The 23,880-nt window shown below is 39.5% G+C and overlaps 1 protein-coding gene across 2 annotated transcripts in view; it reads left to right on the top strand.

Annotated features, from left to right (window-relative positions):
- The first annotated feature begins 108 nt into the window (after positions 1–108).
- Positions 109–23,880, top strand: part of ACSL3 (acyl-CoA synthetase long chain family member 3) — a 51,521-nt gene continuing 27,749 nt past the window's right edge. Inside the window, exons 1-3 of one of the 2 annotated variants that reach the window (XR_003528799.1) lie at positions 109–125; positions 14,727–14,830; positions 19,359–19,780. Coding sequence is in view for 1 of the 2 variants with exons in the window: in XM_027650581.1 (XP_027506382.1) it covers positions 19,388–19,780 (393 nt within the window). In the remaining variant the exon portion in view is untranslated. Of the gene's footprint in view, positions 126–14,726; positions 14,831–19,358; positions 19,781–23,880 lie in introns of those variants that run through there. The other variant, XM_027650581.1, reaches the window with a different exon arrangement.

Genomic DNA, 23,880 nt, shown 5'->3' with positions numbered 1-23,880 from the left:
ATTCCTCGCCACCTCCGCGGGGGCGAGTGCGGCGGCCGTGCGGGCCGCGGCGGGGCTGGGGCGGCCCGGCGGGGGCGGCGGGCTGGGCTGCGTACCGGCCGTGCCGCCGCGCCTCCCGGCCGCGGGTAGTTAGCGAGATAACAGGCGATAGCGAGGGGGTGTTTTCCTTAGGCTTTTCTTTGTGTTTCGGCTCCGATGGGTGCGGGGAGCGCGGCGGGGCCGCCCGGCAGGTGCCCGGTGCGGGGGGTGACACGGTTGTCCCCGCAGTGTCCCCGGCCCGGGGGTCCCGCCCCGACCGCTGCTCGGGATGTGTGAGCGCGCGTGGTGTGAGAGCTGCAGGGCCGGGGGAGGCACGGGCCGGGATTTCCAGCCCCGTTCCAGTGTTACCATTCGGGTTTCCAGGGTTTTGGTGCTAGATTTGGTACTTAGGTAGGTTCCCTCCCTGGGCTCCCCCGGGAAGGGTAGCACAGGAACACCCTTCACTCGGGGGGAGGAAAGAAAGGCTTAAAAGACTATTTCAGATAATGAAGCTTCATTAAGGGGGTGAAGTTCAGTGTTTGGGACCCGTATAGAATCTCTGGGAAATAAGCGAACAGTAGCCTTCAGAGAAAGTAAGACAGCGACAGAATAAAATAGTTGTAAGGTAGCTTATAAGCACTGCTGCATTTATTTTTTAGCTTGCTGAAGAAATAAGCTTCCCAAAACGTTTAATTATTATGTACAGCAACTGATATGTATTTTTTTAAGATTGGAAATACTGTACTTTGTTTAGAAGTACCAGATTCTAGAACACGACCTTTTTTTGGCCTGTGAAATGGATTTGATAACACCAGATGTGAAACTCTTGTATTTAAATAGCCTCACTTTTTATCCTGAAGCGCAGTTCTCAGTATGGAATTTATGAAGTGAGCAGTACCAATATTTATGAGCAACACAAATGATAAATGATTTTGGGTACTTTTATAAGTCTGATACGGGTAAAGGCAGTTATTTTTACTCAACACATTTGGAATATTATAGAAGTGTTAAGGAATATTTTAGTTGATGTGAAAGGTTTTTTGTTGTTGTTGTTATTGTTTAAGTATCATGTAAAGAAAAATCATAAAATGAAAAAGCCTTAATGACTTTTTTGTCAGGTTACGTTCTGCTGTAGATCTGGTCTTTCTCCGGAGTGGATTGGTGTCTCATTGTGCAGAAATTCATTGTGGCATATGCCTTTTTTGGTTTTTGGGGCTAAAAAGTAAAAGTAAAGAGTTATCAGCTCTTAACTGTTCCCTAAGAGGAAGGTAATCATCTGGGTGCACTCTTAAAACTTTATGCTCATAACCATCTGCACCACTGTGAGAGCAAGTGCTTTCCATAGTATTTGACTGTCCTGTGTGCTTTGAAAAGTTAAGGAAAGATATTATGAAGTCTGGTAATTCCCCCTTGTCCTGTGGATTTATGCTTCAGGAGTGCTTGAAACTAAACACTGTAACTTACAGACCTGATTTTCTTTGTAGTTGTTCAGCATGTTTGTTATTGTTAGTCCCTAGAAACCAAAGGTAGGTTCACGTTTAATGTTTGCATGTTCAGTGTTGATGGCTGGCTGACAGACTTGAGTCAGTCTGATGGAGCTGCTGTGTGGTGGAAACTTCTGAAACACATAATACAGTCAACCTGTGGTATGCATCTGGTACCTTCTGGCTGGTCAGGAAAACAAGCTTCTTGCTAATGGTTACAGAATGCCTTGGAGAGAAGCAAAATTACTGACTTAATTCTAAAATAGCCTGTTTGAGCTGCAATAAACTGGTGCTTGGTTCTGAAAGTTGTGCTATCTCCAAGCGTCCTGTTCCACTCGAAGTGAGGAGGGATACAATAAATCTCAGCCTCAGTTTTATTCTGTATATGTCACAGTACTGGGATGTTTTGAGGGAGCTCTGGGTTACAGCTGTGTACAGGGGCAGACTCTCCATATCTGTGCATTTGGAGTTCTCTGGGGCTTTGAAAAAAAGCACTGTTAATGTCCTAAAAAGAGGTGTCAGGACTGTGGTGTGTTGAATCTGGGTCCTCTTTTCAGAAGTGTTTATGAGTGGTTCCCACCTTCCCTGCTGCATTTCTCTTGCTTGGAGAATCCTGATTATGTAAGAACAGTGAGTAGAGCATGCTGGTATGTGTAACTTCTCAATTTATGACACTGTAATAAAACCATAATGCCTAAAAGAAATAATTTCTCAAATCAAAAGTTCTGGTTCAGCCAGAAACCAAGGAAAATCAAGATGGTATTTATTGGAAAACTAATAATCTTTGAAGAACTAGAAGAAATGTCTTCATGCTTGACCTAAAGTGTGGTGTGCTTTTGCTGAACTGGTGAGTGTTTAAGCCATTGATTTCCCCAGCCCACATTCAGTGCTGATTGTAGGGCTTTTATTCTTCCTTTCTGTAGACCAGTGAATGGTTTGAGCCACAGTCATACTAAAGACCCATTTTTTTTCAATGAATTGTTGAGACATCTGGAACAAAGCATCATCCATGTCTCAGGACAAAATGCAGAAGAGCTATGGATAATGCATTCTTGTTCAAGGAGATCCAGCTATGGAGTAAATTTGCAGAAAGTAGCAGGAAGAACTGAGTCCTGAATTGTTTAGTGATCTACATTTTCTTTTGAAATATGTATTTCAGTGGAAGAGTAACTAAACGTGTCTTGACAAATGAGCTGCTACTTGCTGCCACAATGGCAAATCCAAAGGAATAATGCAATCTGATGCTGCAGTGTTATTGGACCCTAAAGACTAGATTCAGGTGGCCTGGATTCCACTGAAGCACCTTTTCTCTTCAAAGGAGAAATCTAGGTGGTTTTGAAGAGCAATTCAGAGAATTTATGTATGACACGGAATTGGGAGCTGCCTGAAAGCCAGCTAATAAGAAATAGGAGACAGAAGGATTTATGTGGAATTTAGGCCATCTGAATATGGCCCTAAGATGCGACTTAGTACTACTAAGTAAGGTGTATTAACACTAAGAAGACTTGGCTTCAATTTCCATCCATTTCATCTGCTGCCGATTACTAAGCAAATTTACCATGTAAGCAGCTGTTTGAGGGTGAGGGCTCCCTGGCTTGTTCTCTGGCAGGAGTGACCTCCTGCACTGGCACAGCCTGCCTGGGGGTAGCTCTGCTCAGAGGGCTCTCGGGGTCATGGTGGACAGCAAGCTGAGCATGGGGCAGTGTGTGCCCTGTATGAACAGGAGCACAGCCAGTAGGTGAAGGGAAGCAATTATCCCATTCTACTGGCACTCATTAGATTGTATCCAGAATACAGCATCTGGTTTTGCTCCCCTCTCTGGGACAAGGGAAATGTTGATAAACTGGAGTGAGTTAAGTGGACTGCTGCCAAGATTGTCTGGAGCTTTTGCTTTGTGAGGAGAAGTAGAAGTTGAGCTTGGAGAAGAGAAGGCTTGGGGGGCCCTTCCAGAACCTTTGTGGAGGTTTTCAAGAGAATGAAGCCAAGTTCTTTGCAGTGGTGCATGGTGGGAGGGCAAGAGACGGCGAGTGTGAGGAGTGTCTCTACAAGGCATTTTTCACCCTGAGGTTTGTCAGGTGGTGAGACTTGCTATCCAGAGAGCTTCTGCAGATTCCTTCTATGGAGGTTTTCAAAACTGAACTGGATAAAGCCATGAGAAAGCAAGTGCGATCTCACTTTGAGCTTGAAGTTGAACCAGAGTCCTCCTGCTGTCCTTTCCTACTTGAATTGTCCCGTGGCTCTGTTAAGTTTGTGCCAACAGAGCAGTTGCAGTGGAAGGTTCTGAGCCAGCTTATTTAGGACTGCATGTGGTCTGGCAGTGCAGGTTTACACATCAGACTTGGAGGAGTATAGGAAGCACTCAAGCCAATCTTAAGCAGTTCCCAAATGGCAGGACTTTATTTGTTTAATTATGCAGTTAGAGTTGGAAGAACCTGCTCTTCATCCTGAGGGCCTGGTCTACATCAGTGTTTGCCTGTCTGATGGGCTGTCAAAGTATTCAGTACTCAGCTTCGAGATACAGTTTGAGATCTAATGATTCTGTGTCTGTTGAAGGAAATCCCCTGGACAAGGCCATATCCTAACCACACCTTCTGAATGGCTATTCCAAAATACCAGACTGTGGGAGGGAAAATAGTGCAACTCTCTGAAGGAAGCTCAAATCTTACTGTGTATTACCTTTTAAATGAATTAGAGAAAAGTTGTTCAAAATTCAAACTGTTTTTAAAATCAGCTTGATTCAAAACTTGCAAGAGTCTTTTACTGATCCTTGGGAAAGAATTACCCACGTGTCCTCTCGTTCCTTCAGTGAGCCTGCAGCTCACGGGAAGTCAAGGTGCTGACTTAGTGTCTGTAATCCCGGGGGAGGAGGTGGCAATTTGTCACCACATGAGCACTGGGAAGTTGTCTTTCCTTTAGTGTTCCTGAGTCTTGTTAATTATGAAAACGTGCTAGTTAATTACAGCATCCGAAGTGGGACAAGCTGGCTTCTCAGTTCTGTGAGTTTCCTGAAAAGCAGGGAAGATAAGATTATTGAAATTATTGACTTAGATTTTCATTGATAGTGAAAACAGCAATAACAAACTGCAAGCCTTCTCCCATTTTACTATAAAATTGGAAATCTGATGGTTTGTTTTTTAGGAACTACATAAATATCCTTACCCTGAATGCTTGTATCTACTAGATTAAACCAGTATGAGACCTGGAAGGGGAAAGTAGATAATAAATATTAGAAGTGACTTGCTGAAGATGAAGCAGCAGAATAGCAGTAGTCCTGCACTACCAGATCCAGTTCCCCACCTATTTGCTGTTTTACACTGCTGTCTGTGTGGAACATTGTCTCCTCCTGTGATAAACTCCTAAGGATACTTTGAACTGAAAGCTATGTAAAAATACTTTTATCTACACCTTTAGAGGAAAGACTTCTGCCTTTCCCTTACTGCTCTCCAGGACAGGGAATGGAATGTGCCTCGTTTTGTTCAGGTTGGCTGCTGAGACATGCAAGAAACCTGGACCATCCTCAGGAAGGTTTTCCTGGGTGCTTTGCTTCTTGAGCAATTAGCGCAGTGTCATACATCAGTGTGCATGATGACACAACATTTGCTGGATCAGACATACAGAATGATTTCTACCAACCAAAGTTTTAAGACGGTATGAGAAGGTGATTTGTGAAACAGTGTCGTCCACAGTTGTTTCACCACACCATTATTAAAGTCTATGCTTATGGGCTTATTCTGTGAGAACCTGTGAAAAATGTGGAAAGTGGAACATCTGAGGTTAGCTTGTAGAATTTAGATGTATTTGGTAAAGAGGTGTCTGTAGTCAGTTTTAACTGTGTGGGTATGGAGAAGGACAGAAGGGAACAGGAGAAGCAGGAGGTGATGGTTTTGCAGGAGGATTTAAGTGGTTATGTGGAGAGATGCATCTGCTTTTTATGTCTGCAGATTTTGTAAGGATTTGTATGTTTGTGAGTGCTGAAGAGGAGAGAGGTGAGGCAGCAGGCATGGGGGGAGACAGTGGTCTCAGTAATGGTGGGGCAGGGAGTCTGTGTGGCAAACTGGGTTTGGTCTGTTCCACAGCAGAAAGTCCACAAATGGCTCATCAAGCCGTGCTGACAGAACTTTCCAGGTTTTTATTGCAGCACTTTGATTGTCTTGGTGAAGTACTGCTGCCCTGTATTGTTCTAGGGAAACTGTAAATAGAGAAATGATTTTCCTAATGGACAGCTTTGAGATGCTTAGAAAATATTTTCCAGTTCAGCAGTGCTGAAAACTGTGTGGATTTTATTTTATCTCCCTCCTTGAGGGGGAAGATGCTTATGGAGATTTTTATGTACTTCTTTTGCAAGCTGCACAAATAGCTTAACCTGGTAACGTCCAGTACTTTAAAGAACAAGGTACAAGTCCACTTCCCAATAGGTGCAGCAGGGCTGTGAGCTGGTGTGTCAGCCACCAAGCCAGGGCTGTTAGTGGGTGTGAGGGTTTTTGATTAGGAATGCTAACTAAAATAGACATTTAAAAAAAATCTGCCATTGACCAGAAAAATAAGTTTTAGTTAAGAAAAAAATAATCTTCTGCCCAAATCCTGTGTTATGCATTCACAAATGCAGTTGTGGCCAGGTCCAGGGTGTGAAAGAACTGAGAGATGTACTAACCTGACTTCTTTTTGTGCATCTGTCGATGTATATACATCTAAGAGTTTGACTACAGTGGTTGAAACTGCATGTATTTTAATTATATCATTAGCTTAATATTTCATGACTTTTTGGGAGATTTTTTTAAAGGCAAAATGTATTTCTCTTGGTGTTTAAAATGTTGGAGGCTCATGAAACAGATGAAATATTTATATTCTTTCAAAAATAGGTAATAGTCTATTCTGGACTTCCAACTTGTCAGCTTGTATTAATCTAATATGAACATCTGTATAACACAGACAAAATAATTTTGCCCAAGAATATTCACAAAATTCCTACAAATACTGTTGGTACTATGGCACTTCTCTTTTTTAAAAAGGTCAATGTTCTTGAAACATAGCAGTGAAGGCTCTACCCAGCCAGGTAAGTCAGTTTTGGTCGTGTTTACATAACGAGTATAAGGGTGTGTTTGTTTTCCCTGAATAGAAAAACAGGCTTCCCTTCTACCAAAACCTCCGCCTACCTACGCAGTGTTTGTCTGCTGATTCTGAACTACTGACTTGAATTATCTCATGTGCAGACTTAGTTTGTTCCTCAGCTTCGTCCCATCCAGTCCATATCTGTGGGTACTGGATATTGTCCTCTGATTTCCAACACCTGTAAGTTTTAAGGGCACGTAAGGACTTGGAGCTGAGAACCACACTTCTATAAGGCTTCTTCACACAGAATTAAAATGGCCTCTAATTTAATGAGATCTTGTTTCATGTTTGTTTTGTGTTATGCAATTGTTGAGCATGTTCATAACTGATCCTGCCTTGCTTTACTTATGAAAGAATAATAAAAGGAGAGAAAAGGATATTTTTTCCAGTGTGATGGACGAGAGAGGTTGTCCTGACACTGTTACTTCTAAGGCTAGAAAACAGAATGATGACTCAAATGAGCAGAGTAGACTTCTTTATGCCATGCTTAAGTAAATTCTAGTGCTGGATTTTGAACAAAGGAGTAATTTTTCCCCAAGCAGTATTGATATAAAACCGTGATCAAGTAGCTCTTTAGTAAAACACTGAATTTGAAATGTTTTCTTTTTCCTTGGCCATTTCTTTCTTTTCTAATATCGTATTCCCCACTGTCCCTAGAATTTTAGAGCAGCCAAGAGAAATAAAAACCTTATAAAGTGGTTTGCAGTGAAACATCCTGCTAGTTTTTCTGTAGCTCAGCGATTTGTGTGACTTCCCATTGTTCAGCCTCGACTTGCTGAGTGTAAAAAGCGCTGTCTGCCCATAAATACGTGGAGGAATGAGGCTGAAACATTAACACCTGAAACCTGCTTCTGTGGTAGCCTTCCCCAGCCTTCATCAAGTGCTTAACTGGGGAACTGTTGTGCTGTGGCTTCCAGGTGATGTTCCTTTTGGCAACTTGGTGTTTGTAGTGTCATGTTTGTATCCATAGGAAATGTTTGTTGAAGTCTTGTTTTTACAGATTTTGCAGCATTCCTAGTGCCTTATAAATCAGTTTAGTGTGAGTCTTTTTGAAATCTGGAGTTACATAAGCCAAGTATTTTTTTAGCATTAAGTTCTGAAAAGTATTAGGGGAGAGGCAGTTTTTGGCCATTGCAGTACAGTTGGGGTTTATGTTCAAATACAACTGCTCTTAAGCAAAGTATTTCTGTTAAACCAGCTTAGGGGTCAGGCATAGTTATCTGTAAACCTGGGTGTTTAGGAGATGGGGTTTCACAGACACTCCTGTAAGCTGTCTAAGAAACAGACAACTATGTTTTTGAGAATAGATTTATTACCAAAAGTGAAAATTGCACATTCCCAAAACTTTGAATGAGTGAATTTCATTTCTCTCTTTCTATTTGTACTCAGAAAAAGCTCTAAAAGTTATTTTCTGCATTTACATGGTTGCTGGAGTGAAGTACTGCTTTCGATATGTCTGGCTTAGTCCTTGCAGAGAGTTCAGTCTGTGAAGTACGAAACTCCTGGGGAGTGTTGGCTTGAGGCAACACTTCCTGGGGCTGTGATTTTTGTAAATTGCATTCCTCTTGGTCTTTCTGCTGCGTGGCTTCAGGGGGAACTCTTCATTATTTTGAGAGTGAACATTAGGTAAGTCTGAAGCATGCATGTGGGCTTGGGAGCAGTAGTCTTTCCTTAAAAAGGTAGTGGTCCTTTCTGAAGGATTCGTGACTTCCATCGCAGGCCAGAGAAGAGGAGTTGCTCGTGTTCTGGAGTTTCAGTCACCGCTCGTGTTCTGGAGTTTCAGTCACCACAGTGGAAAGTGGGGTGTGAGAAAAGCAGATATTCTTGTGGGAACTTTTTCATTAAAGTTTTTTTGGTAGTAAATCCCTGTAGATGACTGGACACGATGATGTTTAAAAAAATAACAATAACAAAAAAAAAAAAGGATTACAAAAACAAACCAATTGCCCCTCAAAACCCCCTAACCTAAAACAAACAAACAAAAACCTAAAAATGAAAAAAAAACCAAAACAAAGACAAAAAAAATCCCCACAAAATCACAAAACCAATGAAAAAAACCCCACCAAAACCAGAAAACCCACACCAAAACCCCAAGGAATCGAAACCTGAAAATGTATTCATCCTTCAAAAGAGGAAGTGTATTGAAAATGTCAGTAGCTTGGCCTTTCAAACTGAGTGGTGAAACATCCCACTTTATCACCTTGATAGCTTTGGTCATGCTGTGGATATCCTTTTTCCTTTGAGATACAAAATTCCTGTTGCACATATTGTTCATCTGATTGATTGTTTTTCTTGTGAAGAACTTCTCTAAAGATGTGAAATTTTCACACTTTTTCTGGTGAGGTCTCCGTCTCCATTTTGTTCTCTCAGATTTGCTTTGTTGCCCGAGTGTATTCATCTGCTGCTTATTCTTTAAGAGCTTCTGGCTTAAGGTTGTGGTATCTAGTCTGTCAGGATTTGAATCAAACTGCCGTTTTTTGATGTTAATCAGTAGTTACAGGTAGGCAGTTACAATTAAGCAACTGCATTGTGAAACTTGTAGAGTCTTGTAGGCTTGGCTCATGTTCTGCTTTCAGGAAAGGGGAACACAATCCCAAGATGAATGGGCTGTTTGGACAAGAGCCACTAGGAGTGAAGTGAGCAGGACTGAGCAGGAGCTCAGGGAAAGGTAATTCTGGCAGGGGAGATCACGACCACCGACCCATTGACCAACTACTGAGAACAGAGTCTTGACTCAAATGGAGGGAAGAGCTGCATATGCAGACTAATTAGCACAAGAAGCAAGAGATACAATTAGCAAATAAGGGTTTGAGTACTAATTATTGAAAAAGCTATGTAATTTATAACCAGTGAAAACTGATGCCTTTGTTTAAATGTTGAAGTGTACGGTTTGGCTGACTTTGTAGGTTACACCAACCTCCCTACTCTGCACAAACTAGACTAAACAAATAAAATACTTCGTCTTGGTGTATGAATTGAGACTGCACGCCAGGTAAGGAGCCTGTGTTAGGGACAACCATTATCCCTAACAAAAGCACGTGAAATAGAGAAGAAATGTTACAGAAAGAAGGCAAAGAAAATATAAATACACGTGCTTACCAGATTTTGGACCTGACCACCTGGTATTTTTGAAACGATGAATACAGGGTAATGGGTAATTTTTACTGTGACACTGCATGAACTCAATCTAAATAAGAACACTCTTATGCATGTATAGCTTCTGCTGGAGAAAAAAACCCAGAAGTAGCCTCACTGCTAAAAATTTGTGGGGTTGTTGTGTTAGATTTTTTTGTTCCTATCTGACAAATACATGACTAGAATACAGCACAAACCACATTGAATGTATGGCATCAGAACATCTATTTTTGTTTTGTTTTCTAAGAAACAAACAAACCAGAATTGTTTATGCCTTAGCATTTCAGATTTCCCAGAAATTGGAGAAGTGATCTTAGGCTGTTTTGTAGTAGAAAATAGTATGTAAACCATTCTGGCCAGTCCCTTCGATTCAGATGGAAAGCAGAGTCTGCCTCCCAGTGGAAGGACTTAGGAGGATTGACTTAAATGAGTGGAAAGTGATTGTAGGAATTTGGAGAGTGATAAACTGGCAGTGATAAGTAGGTGTTACTCCCCTTCTTCAGTAGCCAAAGGCTGGGAATAACGGTGAAGCTTCTGGCTTATTTTTATGCAGATTTTTTTTTGTACTGTGTGTACAGTGGTATTAGTGTTCTTATTAGTATAATTTGTATCTGTGGTTTAGAAATCTAGCAGTGTGCCAGGCAAATTGGTGGAATTTTCTCTCTCTGTCAGTTAATTTGTAGATACCAAAGTTCCTCTGAGGTCTTCTCCAGTAGTAAGGTACTTTATCCATTAATTTCTTTGTTTCTCTGACATAAACGTGAAAACATTGAATTTAGTTTGGCATTGAATACATCTCTTTTATGCTCTAAGACCTTCTTATAAAAAGGAGTGGAAGCAGCATATTGAGAGTATCTGATAAAGTGGCTGAAACAAGTAAGACACTTGTTTGCCATGAAACAGTAGTATGTAGTGGGAGGAGAAGGAGATAAAAGATGTAGCAGCACTGGATGGTGTTCTGGCATAGCCATTGCTTTGTTCCATGACTTTGAGTAAATGTTTTTAGCACAGTTTTCATCTTGGGAAGTGCTTTCAGGTTTGCTGACAACAGTTATTACCTTAGAGCTGTGTTTTATTGTTCTTATTAATACAAGATGTACTTCTTAATCCATTAAATATTTCAACTGTCTTGTATAAGGTAAAAAATTCCTTAAGGAAAATAAGTTTTTAAATGTTTTGAATAGAAAAAAACTAAGATGAAGGATTACAATGCAGTTTTCATTTTCAGTTGATTTTATTCAATGGGTATTTGTGTTGTGGGTGAAGGTAACTTTAGAAGTGCCTGTTTTAAGTGTTGCTCCTGGAGCTCATCAGTGCTGAACTCATTTTGATTTATTTTTATTTTTCACCTGTAACAAAGGTTTAAACTTAAATTTGTAGCCTGTGCAGTCAGACTGTGCATTGAAGGTCCTGTAGGGGCTTTTTTTGAAAAATAAAGCTATTTGTCTGCTTTGCGATTTCACTTCAGCTTTTAGGTTCTCAGAAATATTACTGTCTTTGTTTTGTTAGAAAGCAGAGGATAGATGTAGAAACCTGAGCCTCTTGCTGTCCTGCAGCATGAAGTGATATTTCATACAGAAGGGGTTGGAAGTATGTAGAAGAGATTGATGTCAAATAGTTTTTAACACCCACTTACCGTTACCTTTTTAAAAGTAACTGGATATACAAAGGATCCATTTGAGAGAAAGTGCAGGTCTTTGCCTTCAAGAAATGTCAGCTCCTTCAGCCTACTTTAGTTCTTTGTTACCACATTTGCCTCCCTGTTGTCTGCCACCACTAGGTGTGATTCCCCCCCCCAAAGTAAATGAGCCTACTAAGAGGAAAAAAACCACCTTTCCTAGATAATAAAACTTTTTGTCTCGAAATTTAGCTAAAAGAGTAGAAAGCATCTCTCTAGAGTAAAGGACTTGTTTGGTTCATGTTATTCCTACTGTTATAGTATCTTGGTGTTTAACAATTACATAACAATTTTATCCTAACACCATACCTTCTGGCTGCCTCCTGAGGAAATAGGAATATCATTTTACAAACATTGACATGTGAAGAACATAAATTCAACCCATCTGTCTTTAAAGGACTGTTTATTAGCCTACATCCAGAATTTAAAGGTATTTAGGTTTGTAATAGTTGCAACTCACAGTGGTGAGCTCCAGAAAAAGTAAGTAGAGAGATCATTAGTAGGGAGAGCATCAGGTTAATCCTCCAGTCCACAGCTCTTCTCTGATCCCACAGTGCACTGCTGACGACGAGTCACAAGGGGTTCTGCTGTCGGTCTGTGCTGATCTCTGGTCTTCTGCGGCTCGGTGGAGGTTTGATTTGCAGTACGATTGCCAGTCTCCTTCTCTCTCCTCCAGTTTTGCCTTGGCATTAACTCCCATTCATGGTTACTCAGTTTGAGATAACAGAAGAATAACTTCTTTTGTAGTGCTAATTTTGTGTTGATTTAGGTGCCTGGAGTGACTCACCCTAGGCTCGAGTAAGTACCAGTGTTGATACAAAAGAAAATCCACTGTTCTGCCCTGAGAAGGAGAGGGTTTAAACTGGATCAGCAAGCTAATCTGGCTCATTCCTAGCCACATAGGCACTTGTGTGTTGGTACAATGGAGGGAAAGAGCTGAATTACACTTTAGAGATGAACAGTCTGTTTCTATTAGCAGCCCAGTTAAACCTGCTTGAGCCAAACTGAAATCACACCCTCAGGCTGTGCAGTTCGTGGCCAGCCTTTGCTGCCCCAGCGGTTTGCTAAACTCTTACCTTGGAAACTGGCTTGTTCCAGGTCATGCTGTCCCTTTCCTGATGGTCTATGTGTGCCTTCTTGTGCTTTTCAGAAACACACTTGTGCAGAGAAGAGAGTTAAGTTGTGGATTTGGTTATGCTGATGTGTTTTGGGGGGCGAGATGTGGGAGCAGGAGTGCTGAGGTGGCTCTAGCAATCTGCCAGTGCCTGTTTGTGTTCCACAGAAGAGCAATGGGAAGCTTTTAAAGAGCCTGAGAATTCACCCAGGGTTGTGAAAGAGATGGGTCAGAGCTGGAGGCTACAGGTGATCTGAATAAGGTAGTTCAGAATTACCCCAGATATGCTTGCAGAGAGTAGTTGTTCTCCCCATGTCCAGAAGATCTGCCTCCTTTTGAGAGAAGAGTAATCATGTAATCAGTAGTAATTTTGGTCTCCCACCAAATGTGTGTAAGCTAACAGCAGTTCAGTGTGCATGTAGCAGCAGGGAGGGCAGAGTCCAGAGAGAGATGGGTTATTTCTTGTTCAGGACTGGGAGTGAGAAATCAAGGGCTGGAGTTGATGTGGGAATAATTTCTTTGTGTCTGCCTGCTTGAAAAAGTGTCAAAAAACCCTCTGAGTGTGGGTCAGTCTGTTACAGCCATGCAATCCTGTTCTAGATCTTTCTGTAGCAGAGGCTACAGACAAGCCCTGTGTGGTGATGTGGAGCTGTCAAGGAAGGTCCTGCTGGGTTTGTTTCCAGTGGGTGCTTGGTATTGTGAGCACTGCTTTGCTGAGCACCCTGTTGAAAGCAGATGTCCTTTGGGACAGAGCCATGGATCTGTTCCCAGCTTGACTCCAGAGAGGCAGTCCGTTTTGTAACAGGGTTTTAAGTCTGCCTGGTGAAGGGTTTTGTGGATGTTTGAGAAGCTTGTGCTAGAAGTGATACTGAGACCCAGGCAGCAGCCTGGAAAAGGGTGACATGGAGGGATGGGGATGCTGAAAAATCAGCAAGCAGGGAACAAGGACAGTATGTGTGCTTGTGTGGAACCCACAGGACATGTAAGAGGCTGCCAGGATGGCCTGGAGGGAACTGGGCCCTGGTGAGCAATATGGGTTCTGTGAGCAGTCCAGGGCAGCAGCTCTCTGGGGATGCAGGAGGTGGTGGGAGGAGAGGCTTGAGGAAGCAATGGGGGGTTAATTGGGGAGCTGAGGTGTGTCCTTGTGCTCAATCTGCTGTAGCTTCAAATCCGGGAAGATGTGCTGAGCACCAGCTCCTCTCCAGGGATTCAAGGCATCCATTTCCACCATTCAGTTGGGATTGTTGGGATTTCCATCCTCTCAGTTTCAAGAAATGTGTGAAGACACTTCTACTGTAGCTGTAAGGAACATCTGTTTTCAGATAAAACTGTGTCTTAAATCCATATTGCAAAAGAGATCTTCTGCTTAGATGGGTCCATGTTTAGGATTCTTCTGTGCACCGTTCATTGCCTCAGGCTCCACCTTGCTTCTTAGTCCAGGGAATTTGTTTGTGAAGCATAGGCTTGGTTTTGTTTAATTAGTATGTGTGAAATCAAGGAAGTCGAATGAGGCACTGAACGCATTGGTGTTCACCTCAAGCAGCAAATAGTACATCCACTGAAACTGGAAAATATTATATCTGTGTGAACTGAATAGCTGTGTAAATAATAATGTTTGCACAAAGGTAATAGGTACAAAATGTTTACATTTGCTGCATAATTTAAATGTGAATTGCTGGCACAGGTCAAGACTTCCTTCTGCAAAGGGCAATAAATAAAACTTTGTATAGTAGAGCAAAGTCAATAAATGCAATGATTAGTACTTTATTTAGTCTTTTTATAAAGTGTTCAGGAATATTTGTTAGGCTGAAATGTGTTCTCTGTGCAGACAGATAAACAAAGGTAGGTATGTTTGGTTTTGTTTGGGTTTTTTTTTTACCCCTAATGGTAGAACCAGTGTACACTGAAAGCCACTGGGGAATTAGAATTTGTCAGGGAGGCAAGTACCGTGAGCTACTGAGTTTAACTAATGCAGTTCCAGCCACCCTGATTGTACAGGACTTGAGTCTGAGCCATGGTTGTGTTAAAGTTGGCTTTGCTTAACTTGGAGGTAGTGGGTCTACACTCTCCGAGGTGATACAGTGCAGTATCAGATGAGCAAAAGGCTTTATTTATTACATAATACAAGTGAAAGAATGGAGGATATGTTTTATAATTGCCATATTTAATGGGGATTTTCCATTTTTAGATTTCGTGCAGTGGCCTGTGACAGCTCCTGTTGAGTAAACTGAGACGGGAACATCTTGTATCGCCTGTTGTACCTGTACCTGCCACCATGAGAAGTTGCATAAGGTTTCTTTTTATTGTTAATTCATGCTTTTATTGTAGTGTAATTGTTATAAGCGGACCAATTAGCAAACACATTCCTTTAAGGATTTTTTTTTCCTCATCTAACATAAGTTTGTTCCTAAAACTAAAGGGTATAACAGTATTAGTATAAGTAGTATATCAGGCCAAATCACTGATTATGTATTAAGCAGGATCAGTCTTGAAAAGAGCTGGTTTACTTCTCCAGACTCATTCATGAGTGTGCTGATTGCTGCTTCTCAATTTGCTCTTGAAAAAAGTGTGTACATTTTTAACTTGTAGTCTTGCTCTTTCCCGTTTGGTGACAACTTCATGAAATAGAGTTCCATGTAACCAAACAGCTGTTGTGGAATCATTTGCTTGCACAGGTTTTCTATAGGTTGTATTTTTGCATAAGTTAGCAGCTCTTCCCTCCGGGATTTGACCTCCCAACTTTTCCTGCGTCACTACTCAGGGTTTGAGCCCTGGTTTTTCAAAAACCCCAGCAGGATTGTGTGAAACCAGGGTGGATGCATGTTCTGTAAGCACCTGAGTGTTTACAGCTAATCTGCAGACTGAACCACTTAGTTAGAATATTACCACGTTGGGTATTTTTATTTGTCAGTGATTTTATTTGTCAGCAGGAGCTACCTAAGAACAAAACTTATGGATTGTAAAGGCAATGGACTTTCTCACTGTGTCATAGTCTAATACTTGCAAAAACTGCTTAGGCTCATGTCCTCTGCTTTCCATTCCCTGGCTGAAAATGTTGGGTTTACTTACCCTCTTTTTATGGTCAAAAGCAGTCATATACTTCCAAAATTAATAAGGTGACAACATATTGTACTTAAATGAAAGTATAAAGCCCTGTATAGTATTTCACTAAACCATTCAGAGGTTTTTTTTGTTGTTGTTGTTTGATGGTGCTTTTTTTAAAGGCAGAATGTTAAACAGTCAACAGTGCATCTCTTTTAAGCCTTTCAAATCTGATAACCCCCTGAAAATTTACTAAAACTTTAAATTTTCATGTTAGTTCTGCAAATTGATTATTTATAATGTATTTTCATTTTGAGTTTTTAAAATACCATACAGTAAAGGTTTGAAATAGCAATTGTTACAAGTGTTTGCTTTTGCGTTTTTCTCTGTATCTTAATGATAAATAATCTTTTTCTTTTACATTGTCATTAAAAATGGAGGGTTTTTTTTGAGATTAAATGACCTTTTATTTAAAAAAACCCAAACCAAACAGAAACAAACCACTGCCAAGTTCAACTGCATTGGTTTTGCTTGCAGTAAAATATAATTGTCTTACAGCTAGAACTCCAGTCTCACGTTAGGGTGGAGTTTTGCTTCTATGTTGTTATCAAAATGAATTTTTTATTACATGCTTAGTGATCCATTTAACTGACTTCAGTGTTCTTCTACTGGAAATGGCAATGATAAATCTGTTGGGGATGAAGGTATTTTAAACTGATATCTTTTGCTTACCTGGTATTTTTCTCTTTATCAACATATCAAACAAATAAACAAAATGATGAATTAAAATGCATCTTCTGTTCTTCAGTTATACAAGGAAAGAGGTGGAGCCTTTTCATTGCCACCAAGGAACTTCCTTTGTGTCATGACTCAGGTCTCCTTAGAACAATCACCCTGCAAAGATACTGGAGCTTATCCTTCTGATGAGACTATTATATTTTTCTTGCTTGTTCAGAAAGGGACTGCACTTTTCCAACTTCCAATTACAAGGGTAATTACAATTAGTTACAAGCATAGATGCTGTGCAAATATCATAGTCTGAAATCCACTGCCAAATTGTCAACACTGGTACAGGAGTGCTCTCTTGCTAAAGTTTGCTATCTCCTGATTATAAGACTTTGAAGGAAGAAAAATGGAGTCTTACATGGCCTTTAAGACAAGAAACTTCATGTGCAAAAGATAGTTTTTAATCTCAAAAAAACTGCATTTTAAATGAAAAAACTTTTTTGAGTGTTAATTTTTAAAAGAAATTGTTTGTGATAAATGACTTGTGATAGCCTCACTTTTCTGAAGGAGGAGCTGAAATAATTAGCAATTTACTCGGGGTAAAAGATGTACATTAGAGCAGAGTTCTAGAGCTGGATGCTTACTTTTCTGAGCCAGGGTGACATTTCAAAACATTTCCCTCAAGTCTGTCCTGTTCCTTAGACCCTTTCTTGCAATGCAGCCTTTGATGAACTGGTGGGCGTAGCACAATTTATGTTTGCAATTCAAAGCCAACATTTCCAGGTTTGGGGGTTAATGCAAGGCCTTGGGTAAGCCAGAAGAGAGAACTTGACATGAGACCTTGATGTGGTTATTTTAGAAATGATGAAAAAGGTTCCTCTCTCCTTCTGAGGCAGGAATAAAGCTGTTAGGATAACTGCAAAATCAAATGACAGGCTGCTATTCCAGAAGGGCTCAGTGTCTCTCTAACCAAGGAAAGATACGAAACTTAGAATATTTTTAGACAGGCTTGACTGTTTGTCAGAGAAGGAATTTCTTTGGAGAAAAGTTTTCCTAAAGGTATTAAATGAGTTGCTTTAGGTTTTTGTTTATAACAGTGTTTGGTTATATTCTCTTTCTGCTTTGAAGGCAGAGAATTCTCCAGCTTTATAAGGAGAAAAAAGATGTACCCCTTCTGAACTGGGCCAGACAAAATTACAGGGCAACGTACAGTTTTTGAAAAATGGGTAAACTTCTGCTGTGTGAACTTCGGATTAGCTTTAAAACATCTTGTTCTATGTTGCTATCAACAACAGCACAATTTTTCTGGGCAGCAGTAGCTTATTGGCTGGCTCATGATTATTTTCCTTAAGTATCCTTCGGTGACCGACTAAGAACATAAGTCTATTCAAATGATTACTGAGTTTGCCCTTTAGCCTATTTAAGTTTGTTTTTTTAATTTGTCATTGCTTTTTGCCTTTGATCTGAAAATTAAAATACATACACTTCCTTTTTTTTAAATCCCTTTTTCCCCCCTGTTGCTTGTTGCAGTAAGTCCCTACTGTGAAGAGCTCCTAGGGTTTGGGTGTGCATCTGTGGGTGCTCTGCAGGCTTTGATGTTGCTTGGTTCCTTCAAACTGCCTGTAATGATGCACTGTTAACAATGAGGTTACAGCAACTTGTTAGGGAAGAAGTCGGTGAAATATTTTTGCTTAGAGTTTTAAGAAATCGTATATTTTAGGGAAAGGTGGAATTAATCTCATGCTACAAAGGAGGAGTGTTGGGTTGATCTGTTCCCAAAAGGACCTACAGATCTAAGATTAATGAAGCAAGGTTTCTTTTCATTACTACTGAAGGATCTTACATGACTTAAAGATTACTTTTTCAACTCAAATTTATTTTCTTTAGGGTTTTTGGAGAGTTAGTGGGAAAAGAGTCAATGAGCATAAGACATCAGCAAAGAATAATATATCTTACAAATGAAAGTTTGCTTAATTTAGTATTATCAAAAGCTGTGCATCTTATGTATATATCATTATTAGCTGCTTGATTTATGGTATTAATAAGTTCTATCCATACCCTTGAAAAGTTACCTGAGTGAAATGCATTTGCAGTTCATTTTGTTTTATGTGCAAAACACTGATTTTAATAACTGGTGTCTCATTCGCTGTTGCATAAATTCATCCTCAGCCATTTTGGCAAGTGTCCTGGTTTTCCATAAGGTTTTAAATGGTTTTGTTGATTTGGTTTTTTTTAATCTTTTAGATAGATGACATAATTTCTTGACTCAACAGTAGAGTACATTAGAAAGTAGTATCATCACTGTGGTCATTGGATATGATAAATGATGCTTTTAAAAAAGTCAAAGTGAATATTCTGGCATCATTAGGGACCTGTGGAAAGTTACACGTCTCTTCATAGTGCTGGTGTTTAGGAATTTGGGGGTATTTCTAAGCTATTTTCCAGTATTTACCAAATATATGTTAATTCATTGTCGTGTTTATTGATATAACAAGTGTGCCCATTGCCTGCTGGTTCTGAGACTGAAGTCGTGGGACCGATGGGAAGTCTCTAGGAATAAAAGAACCAGCAAAGTTCTGTCACATACAGGGCCTTCCTTCTCTTCTGTAAGTGTCCCAGTGTGTCTAATGCTTTGAAAGCCTTTCAACATCCTCAGTGGTTGGGGTTCCCATGTGCAGAGAGCAGTGGCATTGCTTGTGTTCTTAGGGCTTGTTTGGAGGCTGATTTACAGTCATGTAAAGATTGCTAATGAAAATACACATGTAGGTATGCTGATGTGGTTGGAGAGAGTCTTTTAAACTGTATAATCACATAACATTTCCAGAGAAATGCATCCCATTCACATGTCATTCTATTACAGTCTGCTAAATGGGAATGGAAAAGTTTTTCCTCATGTATCAATGTCTTGTTTCATTTGTACTATGGATTAAGACTTGTAGCATAATTTCTGCATAAAAAGACCTACTGGGATATGGATTGTAATATTATGTTTGAAAATAACCCCCTGCCAATGGTGATAGTTTACCACTTACCTTTTCTTTTCTCTTTTCAGATCTCTTTGGATCCCTGTGTAGTTGATTCATGTTTCCAAACTCTTTCTTGGAACCTTCACAAGCAGCCAAAATGAAGTTGAAGCATAACATCAACCCTGTTCTTTTACAGTTGATAAACTTTATAATTTTGATGTACACCCTTGTAACATACATTCCATGGTACATACTTTCGGGATCAAAGCAGGCTATAGAAAAAGCCAAGCAGGTTAAAGCCAGACCTGTGAATAACAAGGCTGGGGGTGCTTACAGATCTGTTAACAGCCTACATTGCTTGGCTTCAGTTTTATATCCTGGGTGTGATACGCTTGACAAAGTTTTTAAATACGCGAAGACTAAATTTAAGGACAAGAAACTCTTGGGAACACGTGAAATCCTGAAAGAGGAAGATGAAATTCAGCCATCGGGAAAAGTTTTTAAAAAGGTAGGTCTTTCTGCAGTCTGCCTTTAAGAATTTTTGTCAGAGTGTGTTTACTTTCTTGTGCAGCACTTCTAGTCCTGTAAAGCAAAGCTGGGCAAAAAATAAGTTTCTCTACTTAGATTAAATACTTTTGAAAAGAGTTAAATTATCTAATTCCCGATCTCTCATTACTTGGCATTTAAAACAAATCTAAACCTTCTTTTTGCGTTCTTGAGTAGATATCCTTTTTTTATGGTTTCATCCAAAGAAAAAGCACAAATATGTTTTAAGTATTTGTTTTTAATATTCAGCTGATGATGTAAGTAACTTTAAAGGTGGTTTTTTAGGTGAATTAAAAAAAGTCTCCCTTTGTATTATTCTGAACTATAATCAGATAAATATTGAAAAATTCTGAGATACCTATGCTCAGATGTGCCATTCCGGTAAACTCAGTTATGACTTAAAGATTTGCTGTTCTACAGCAAATTCAAGACTTAAATGAAGTTTTTTTTTGGGAAAGGATTTTGCAGATTTTATTAAAGGTCTGCATTTCTGTATTAGAAGTTGTTAAAATCCATAATATAATTTTTAGCTAAGATTAGTTTCCCTGGAAATGAAAAAAATTATCTCTTCATATAATAAAAAGTAATATTCCTTAAATAAAATAAAAATAATATCCCTTAAATACTGCTAGTTTTAATTCTGATGGAGAAGTATGTTTACAATAGAATTTGGTTAATATCACAATATATGGCAAAGTTCAGTTCTGTTAAATCTTTATAGAAGCTTTAATTGTTAGAGAAACTTCCTCTCAGCTATGGAGTTAGTTTTTTTAGTATGAAGGAAATGCTGGGATGAATGGTTACATGTAATCTTTCTTGATGCACATTTTGCTGCCTCATTACCCTATAAAGAAACAGAAAGTTCATGTTGTACAAAGTTGTACAAAGAAAGGCTTCTGAGCACAAATCAGAATTTTGGCTGCCTGTAATATGTGCCCTGTTTTTTAATTGCAATTGGTAATGTAAGACTTAAGAACTTAGGAGTTTTAGCCTTTTCCATTATGCAAGCAATGCGTTCTGAATATTGGAAAGCTGAAGAATGTTTGTGTTGATCTACTTAAATTACTTGTTTCTAAGTATTTAGACTTAGAAATTACCCAAGTTAGGTAATTGTGTCTAAGCTTGACACAACAGTTCATTATGGTCGATTGCCACACTTGCCCTCATGTTACTTTGTTCCAAATTGTGGCATTATCGCACAAATCTACTTTTAATTTTTTTTCCATTAAGGAATACAGTGTTTCTTAATACCTCATAGCATATTTTAGCAATAGAGGAAAATTGGACCATTTCACAAGATACCTTGTTGATTCTAAATGTCAGGGTTCTTTTCCTTTGATTTCTGTCTTTCACATCATGCACCATTTTATTGCCTGGATTCCTTTAGCAAAGGCAACTTGCTGAGATTTGCTTGGTGCAGCTCTTCAAAAAGGTGCATGACAAGTTTCATTCTTAGGTATAATGCATATAATTTCTATACTTTACAGAAACTGCGAAACTTGTTAATTATTTTTCCCTTTCCATGATTGAACATAGTGGTTGGAGTGATTGATGCGTTTTTCTGGGGTCGTCTGCAAGACAGGAGTAGATCTGGATCGTGGGTCTGGCCGAGTTGCAATACCTGTTAGATGTGTCCCTCGGCAAATTGCAGTGGGCTAGATTAGCCTAATCAATGATTCATTAATGGAGTAAATATACATCTCAAAAAAGTAAAATATTTAACTTGTGATTCTTCGGAGAGTTAAGTGTGCTCACACTTGTAGCTGAAATTGTTTAAAACTTATTAACATCTTTAAAATCAGGTATGACATTAATTTATTCTGAGATATCCCAGGTAATGTGTAATTTCTTTAATTTTTGTGATGTGATATTGTTACAAAAATATTTATTCCTGTGTAGTTGCCAAAGTAGCAGAAACTCATGGATGTGAATAAAATATAAATACTTGCTCACTTTGTTGCATTTTATAATATTACATATGTAGTTAGTTTTTCTGTTTCCTTCTGTAGTGTACTTCTCCAGTTTCCTTCTCCAATCTCATCACTGGAGACCATACCTAATAATAATTTCATAAAATATGTATTTAAGTCAGAATAAAAATACCTCAAAGATTAAGACATAAGTAATTGAAAAAAATAATTAATTTAAGCAGAGCTTAAATTTTATAATGCCCAAAAGATGAGCTTTATTCTGATGGCTGATGGTTTTATGTCATCTTAGTTAGGTGCTTGCTTTTATCTACATTGGTATGTGGATTTCACTCTGTGTGTTTGTGTTCTTTTGGTGGTTTGTTTTTTGAGGGCAATGTTTGTTTGTTTTCGAGATCGGTTGTTTGTCTCATTCTGTTTTAAAAAGGGTTTGTAACCAAGACCAGAATTAATGGAAACATAATAAATAAGACATAGTGAGGGAAAGAAAACACAATTTTTAGAGGGGAAGGTGATGCATCTGAAACCTGAGGGATTTAGGTGAAACAGCAAGCACGTAGGAAAGCACTTGGGAATTCAGAACTTTATTCGTTATTGTTGATACTGAAACTTATTGTGAAGGTACAGGAAGGTTCTTGCATACCAAGTCACTGAGCAGTAAAAGAGTAGTTTATGATGTTGAAAACCATACGGTGCTATGTAAGTAATATTTTAGAGTGGGTTTTTTTCAGAAGTGTTCAGCTGCAATCCATGTTTTCATTTGAAAAAGGCCAAAAGTAGATATTTCAAATAATCTTGTTTGTATTATTTATAATATGCTTTCTACAAGAAAATGTATTTAATTAATGATTACTTACTTCCAAAGAGTAGTCACGGTTCTTTAAGCCTTAAGGTACTTTTAGGAAGACCTTCAAAGGTAATTGAAGTCAGGTAGTTTAATGACTGTACTTGTGCCAGCAGCTTTATGGAGAATATTTTATGACACCTTCATAGTAAAAAATTTTAATATCTCCCTAAAATCCAGGTAAAAGAAATGTTAACTGTGTGTTTAGTGTCTACACTTTCCTGGAGTTCCAAATATTAATATAGTCCTGATACTTCCTAGTATTTTATGGTGCATTCTGTTGGTAACTCATCCTGCAGTTTAAAATCTGGAGCACTAGAGGGCAACGTTTTCCTATGGAATGTCGTGTTTCCAGGTGAAGCCCCAGAGCTGCGTTCCCTGTTGGGCACTGCTGAGGTTTGTGGGGCTGTTTAATGAATGCTCAATAATCTCCACTTCTTGGCCCCTTTTGCCAACGCTTAGACAGTTACTTTTTTTACATGTGTAAGTAGTTACCAAGCAAAAGCAAGTTCTGAAAGTTGTGTGTGAACGTTTAAAAAGGATTATGGCACTTAATGTCAGTCTTAACAGCTGTTTACAGCAGAAAGTGAGGCACGGAATTGTTAGAGTTGGAAGGTATCTCTGGGGATCCTCTAGTCCAACCCCCTGCCAAGGCAGGGTCACCTGGAGCAGGTGACACAGGAACACATCCAGGTGTGTTTGGAATATCTCCGGAGAGGGAGACTCCACGACCTCTCTGGGCAGCCTGTTCCAGTGATCTGCCACCCTCAGTGTAAAGAAGTTCTTCCTCATGTTGAGATGGTCTTCCTCATCCTGTCACTGGGCACCACTGAAAAGAGTCTGGCACCATCCTCTTGGAACCTGCCTTTGAGATATTTCTGTGCATTAATGAGATCCCACTCAGTCTTTTCTCTGGACTGAACAGGCTCAACTCCCACAGTCTCTCCTTCTGAGAGATGTTCCAGACCCCACATCATCTTTGTAGCCTCCACTGGACCCTCTCCAATAGTTTCTTGTCTTTCCTGAACTGTGCACTGGAAAATATTAGCGAAAGCTACTGAGGGAAAGGCCAGGAGGGGGGATGGATTTGGAGACATAAAAAATAAGGAAGGTTGAGAGAGACCATAACCTGCTCTGTGCCCTGCAAAAGAAGCGTATAGCAAAATGCAGAGGAAAGGGACATACAGACAGAGGCAGTATGTTAATATTTATATATATATATGTGAATATATATTACTCATTAATGTGTATATAGTATAAATAATGTACGGAGGGAATAGAGAAGAAATG

This window comes from Corapipo altera, unplaced genomic scaffold (genome assembly GCF_003945725.1).
Source record: "Corapipo altera isolate COAL_440 unplaced genomic scaffold, ASM394572v1 54, whole genome shotgun sequence".
Classification (NCBI taxonomy): Eukaryota; Metazoa; Chordata; class Aves; order Passeriformes; family Pipridae; genus Corapipo; species Corapipo altera.
This window is presented reverse-complemented; position numbering and strand designations above follow the sequence as displayed.